The sequence below is a fragment of the Pteropus vampyrus genome, unplaced genomic scaffold (assembly GCF_000151845.1).
Source record: "Pteropus vampyrus isolate Shadow unplaced genomic scaffold, Pvam_2.0 Scaffold55, whole genome shotgun sequence".
NCBI classification, from domain to species: Eukaryota; Metazoa; Chordata; class Mammalia; order Chiroptera; family Pteropodidae; genus Pteropus; species Pteropus vampyrus.
Window position 1 is genome coordinate 3,886,643 of NW_011888836.1, and position 6,291 is coordinate 3,892,933.

The following is a 6,291-nucleotide window of genomic DNA, read 5'->3' on the forward strand; positions in this document are numbered from 1 at the left end:
TGTTTATAAGAGATATTAGTCTTTAGTTTTCTTTTAATGTCCTTGTCTGGCTTTGGTATCAGGGTAATGTTGGCCACATGGAATGAGTTGGGAAGTATTTTGTCCACTTGAGGATTTTGGAAACATTTGAGAAAGATTGGTAATCTTATTTAAATGTTTGGTAGAATTCATCAGTGAACCCATTAGGTCCAAGGCTTTTCTTTGTCAGGAGATTTTTCATTACTGATTGTCTCCTTACTGGTTATAGGTCTGTTCTGATTTTCTATTTCTTTGTGAGTTGGCCTTAGTAGATTTTGTGTTTCTAGGAATAGGTCCATTTCATCTAGGTTATCCAATTTGTTGGCATATAATTTTTCATAGTACTCTTTTTTATAAAGCTTTCTATTTCTGTAGAATTGGTAGTAATGTTCTTGTTTTTATTTCTGATTTAAGTACTGTGAGTCTTTTCTCTTTTCCTTAGTCTACCTAAAGTTTTGTCATTTCGTTGACCTTTTCAGGGAACCAACTTCTGATTTTATTTTATTTTTTATTTTTTATTCTCTATTTTGTTTATCTCTGGTTTAATCTTTATTTTTTCCTTCTGCTATCTTTGCATTTAGTTCTTTTAGTTTCTCTAGTTCTCTAAGTTGTAAAGTTACATTTGTGATTTAAGAGCTTTGTTTTGGTTTTTTTGTTATTGTTGTTGTTTATTTTTTAATGTAAGCATTTATAGCTATAAATTTTCCCCTTAGCACCACCTTTGTTGTGTCTCACAAGTTTTAGTATTTTGTATTTTCATTTTTATTTGTCTCTAAGAATTTTCTTATTCCTTCATGATTTCTTCTTTAGTCTATTGGTTGTTTAAAAGCATGTTGTTTAATTTCCACAATTTGGTGGATTTTCCAGTTTTCACTCTTATTGATTTCTAACTTAATCCCACGGTGGTTGGAGGACATACTTTATGATATATAAAAATCTATTGAGACTTAACTTTTGGCCTGACATATGGTCTTATCTTGGAAGATGGCCCATTTGTACTTGAGAAGGTGTGTATGTTGTTGGATAGAGTGCTCTATTAGATCTAATAGGTTTATTGTGTTGAGTCCTACTTATTCTATTTACTTAGTTATCTTCTGTCTGGTTATTCTGTCCATTCTTGTGAGTGGGGTATTGAAGTTTCGAATTATTATTGTGGAACTATTCCTTCAATTCTGTTTTTGCTTTATATATTTTGATGATCTGTTTTAGGTATGTAAATGTTTGTAATTGTTATATATTCCTATTGCGTTGAAACTTTTATTAATACACAATGTCCTTCATCTCTTGTAAACTTTAAAACCTCTTTTGTCTGTTTGCGTAGTCATCTATGCACTCTTGGTTATCTTTGCGTGGAATACTTTTTTCCATCCTTTCACTTTCAATGTCTGGCGTCTTTGGGTCTAAAGTGAGTCTGTTCTATGTAGCATATAGTTGGATCATGTGTTTTTATTCATTCTTCCAATTTCTGTCTTTGATTGTAAAGCTTAATCCATTTACATTTAAAGTAATTACTGATAAGGAGGGACTTCTGTTCTTTATTATGTTATTTGAATTATCACTTTTTTGTTTCTCATTCCTTGCATTACTTTCTTCTTTTGTGATTGGTTTTTCTGTACTGAAATGTCTAAATTCCTTTCTCATTTCCTTTTGTGTGCATTCTACAGTTGTTTTCTTTGTGGTTACCATGTTGATTACTTTCAACATCCTAAAATGACACTTCAGTTTGAATTTACACCAGCTTCAATGACATACAAACAAACACTCTGCTCCTTTATTGCTCTTCCTCACCTCTTTTGGTGGTCAATGTCACAAAATTTTATCTTTGTACATGGTATGCCTCAAACCATAAACCAATAATTTTTTTTAAATGCATTAGTCTCTTAAATTATATATAAAACAAGATTTGGAGTTACAAACCAAAGTTACAGTAATACTAGCTTTTAGACTGTCAAATGTAAGAAATGCTCAAACCTGTAGAGACTATTTATGAGTTTATTTGAGCCAAACTGATGACATTGCTAGGAAGCAAGCTTAAATGCTCCAGAAAATGTCAGTTTTGCAGTTTCTTTTATCTTTACACGAAGTGGAGATTGCAAGGTTCAGGATAATTAACAAGATTTTATGCTCCCTTTGAGGGTGGTTATGCCTTTGAAGGGTCTGGAAAAGAGGATTACTACTGGCATATCAAAGGTGTGTTAACCTAGAAGCACCAGAACAGTGGACAAGGCTTGCTTAAAAACCTTTTATTAAGAAAGTTAATAGGCACACCATGACCTCCTCAGTTAAGAATACAATCAGATCACTCTGTAAGGTTACTTTAGGTTAGATTTATTAACGTGCTCTTTTTTTTTTTTTTTTTGTCAGTAAGACTAATAAGAAACTAATACATTAAAGAGAAAAATTAAGTCATGTAGAAAACAAAAAGTACAGTTAAAAACTGATATTACAGTAATACCATCTTTGTAATTGCCCATGTATTTACCTTTTTGAGATCTTTATTTCTCCATATGGCTTTGAATTACTGTCTAGTGTCCTCTCATTTTACCTTGCAGGACTCCCTTGAGCATTTCTTTCTGGGTCAGGCTTGTTGTGCTAATGAACTCCTTTAGCTTTCGTTTTTCTGGGAATGTCTTAATTTTCTCTCATTTTGAGAGACAGTTTTGTTGGATATAGAATTCTTGGTTCTTTTCTGTTAAGACTTTATCAGCCCGTTGTCTCCTGGACTCCATAGTTTCTGATGAGCAATCTACTGATAACTTTATTGGGAATCACTTGTTTATGATGATATGCTTCTCTCTTGCTGTTTTCAAGATTCTTTGTCTTTGGTGTTTGACAAATTGATTATAGTGTGTCTTGGTGTGTATCTCTTTTGAGTTCAACATACCTGAAGTTTGTTGAGATTCTTGGATGTATTCATGTTTTGTATCATTTATGAAGTTTTCAGCCATTATTTCTCAAAATATTCTCTCTGCTTCTCTCTCTCTCTTCCTCCTCCTCCTCTCTCCTTCTTCTCTCTTCATCAGGGACTCCATAATGCATGTGTTAGTCTTCTTAATGATGTCCCAGAGGTACCTTTTAGGCTCTGTTCACTCTCCTTAAATCTTTTCTGTTCCTTGGGTTCAATAACTTCTATTGTCCTGTCTTCAAGTTTGCTTATTCTTCTGCTTGCTCAAATCTTTCTTTGACTTTTTCTAGTGAATGTTTCATTTCAGTTATTGTATTTTCAGCTCCAGAAGTTCTTTTTGGTTTCTTTTTAGGTTTTCTTCTTATTGATACCCATTTCATACATCATTTTCTTGACTTTCTTCTCATCTTCCTTTAGTTCTTTGAGCATCTTTAAGACAATTGTATTAAATTTGTGTAGTATATCTGCCATCAGGTCTTTTTAGGGACAGTTCTTATCAATTTATTTTTTCCTTTGAATGGACCATGTGTTCATGTATGGGAGGTCAAGTACTGGACATTAGAATGTAATAATGTGGTAACTCTGGAAATAATTTTCTCCCTTCCTCAGGATTTTTTTTTTTTTGATTGATGTAGTCTGTCTTGTGCCGAGGGTCAGCCTGAAGTATAAATTTAAGATCTGCATAGGTTTTTCCTGAGCCTTTCTCTGGGCATGAGCAGTCACATTCTGATTTTCCCTATATATGCAGTTGCTTTGATGTCTGGCTTTTAAAAGAGGAAAAAGAGAAAAATGGAAGGGGGCGGATATAAAAAAGAACTCTAGCCCTTTAACTTCCTTAGAAGTCACTTCAGTGGGAGAGGGAGGGGCTTGCAACAATGGCTGCCCACCTCTTTTTCTGCATCTCTGTGACCAGAAGCAGCAATCAGTGATCAGAGCAGAGATCCCTGATGTTTGGAAGACAAGGTTCTTTTTGCTAATTCTTGCTCACACAGGCTGCTTCAGGAAAACTATAGCTGCCAGCCATGTGGCTGGGGTGGAGAATGAATAGTTGTTTCTGAGCCAAGAGCTGAAATGGACCAAAATTAGTTAAACTTTACCTTTCAAGTCTTTCTCTGGTAGTTGTATTAGATTTTGCCAGTGAATTTGTTGCCTAGGTGGGGAGAAAGATTCCTGGTGCTTCTTCCACTGCTATCTTCCCAGAATCCTCCTTAGGTGTTTGTGTATTTTGGAATTTGTTTGATGTTATCAAATTGTTGTCTCATCCCTTGCAACATATGAAAACGTGTATGCATTTATATTCATATTAGCAGTTTATCAGTGTGTATTTCCTGTCCATACAACCATTGCGTGTTTAATCTTTTTAAAATTTTTGCTTATCTGGAATGCAAAAAAATCCTTTGTGTTGACATATTTGTATTTGATTATTAAGAATGAAATTTGTATTTTGAGGATTGCTATTCATAACACATTGACATAAATGCTTTAGATTTATATGTAGTCTTCTATATTTGATTTGGAGCTTGGTAAGAAAATATGAAAGAATTTATAGTGATAGTCACTCCAAGATATTTATCAAAATTTTCTATTTAGAATTTTTTTTTTTTGGCACAGGTTTTGAATGTCAGTCTTTTAATATTTCTTGGAGTGGCCATATTTTAACTTTATGTCTCATTATTATTATAATAACTGTTTGCCAAATACTTTGTATTTGAAAGAATCCTTTTATAGACATAATCTTACAATAGCTTATGATATTGGTTTTATTTTGAAGATGAGGAAACAGGCTTTGAGAGATTAAGTATCTTAGTACACTAGACATTAACTATAAATGTCTAGTGTACTTAGTACACTAGACATTAACTATAAATGTCTAGTGTACGTTGATAAATACAAAGGGTAGGGAGTCTGTCAGGGTCGAGTTTTGGCCCTGTAACTGATTTATTTAATCAGTTCTTGGTGTCTATCTCATTAGCTGCCAAATCAAGTTCATTCTTTTCCCTTTTTGTATTAGCAGGTAACATCTAATAGCTAATTATGTTCTTAGATAATAGTAAATTAGTCCTTTTTAAATCTAGAAATGAATACAGAAGCAGAACAGCAGCTTCTCCACCATGCCAGAAATGGCAATGCAGAAGAAGTAAGGCAGCTGTTAGAAACTGTGGAAAGGAATGAAGTAATTGCTGACATTAATTGCAAAGGTAAGTTTTGAATGGATTTTTTAGCTTTCTCTTGCTCTGCTTATGCACTTTATCTTATGTACTACTCTATCATTTATTTAGCACTAATATTTGTGATTTTGCTTGCAATAAATCTCTATTTCTTGTCCTAGAAAGGACCCCCAAAAGAATGAGTAAAATGCTTCTCCTCGTTCCCTGTAAGTCAGAGAAACTAAAATCTAGTCTTAAAATTGCATGGATCCTAAACCTTATGACCTACAAGAGAGACCCTGAGCCCACAAGATGCATGTTATGAAATTTTCGTCTCAAAGACATTGTAATTGAACCATCAGGATTGACTATTTATAGGCATCATGTGAGGTACCTTAGAGATAGGGTCAGTCAGGATCCCTCCCTACTAATCTAGTAGCTTAAGAGATCAGACTAGTCTACATTATACATGCTGTCACAGAATATGGAAGTGCAGGTGATGCTGGAGACCTCTGTGGGGCAGGAGCCCAAAAAGGGACCTCGACCCGGAGCTCCAGTGATCAGATTTTTCTTATGCCGCAAGAAAGAATTCAAGGGCAAAACGAACAGTGGGAAAGTTCAAGGTTTATGAAAACAAAAGTACACACTCAAGAGAGGAGTGTGGGCAAACTCAGAGAGAGGGAGAGGTTGTCTGGATTATGAACTTTTGTTCTTGGAGCCAGGGCCTGGAAACGTGAAACCGACCTAGCCTCGTCTCCTCCCAGTAGGCAGGGAGCTTGGTTTTCTACTCTTCCTTCCTTACGTGGTGTTTCTGGAACTGTCATGGCATCCGATGGATGATGGGAGCTGCAATATATGCAATGCTAATGAGATTACACCAATACTATAATTAGCCAAAGCTTATGACTTAGCCAAAGATGGTGTCTAAGCTGGAAAAGACCAGTTTTGGCTTGTCTCCTCTTGCCCGGGCTAAAACGGGGAGGTCTGAAGAAAGGAAAAACATTTCCAGAGCCATATCCTGGAGGGAGGGAGCAATCTCTGGGCTATCTATCCTTCCATAAATCAATTTTAGTTCTTTAAAGCTGTCTGGTCATGTTTGAGACTATGCATGTCTTTCTCAAACATGGCGTTTCTATCAAAGCCTTGGTAATATAACCAATGTTTCCAATTGAGTCCTATTATAAAGAGAAAAGATTCTTATTGAACTTATAAATAATGATA

General features: G+C 34.9%; 1 protein-coding gene across 4 annotated transcripts in view; it reads left to right on the top strand.

The window, feature by feature from the left end:
- OSBPL1A (oxysterol binding protein like 1A) overlaps positions 1-6,291 on the top strand; it is a 198,782-nt gene that overhangs the window by 19,603 nt on the left and 172,888 nt on the right. For all 4 annotated transcript variants that reach the window (XM_011360422.2, XM_011360420.2, XM_011360424.2 and 1 more), the window contains one exon: positions 4,999-5,121. In XM_011360422.2, the coding sequence (XP_011358724.1) occupies positions 5,001-5,121 (121 nt within the window). In that variant the 5' untranslated portion in view covers positions 4,999-5,000. The remainder of the gene's footprint in view (positions 1-4,998; positions 5,122-6,291) is intronic.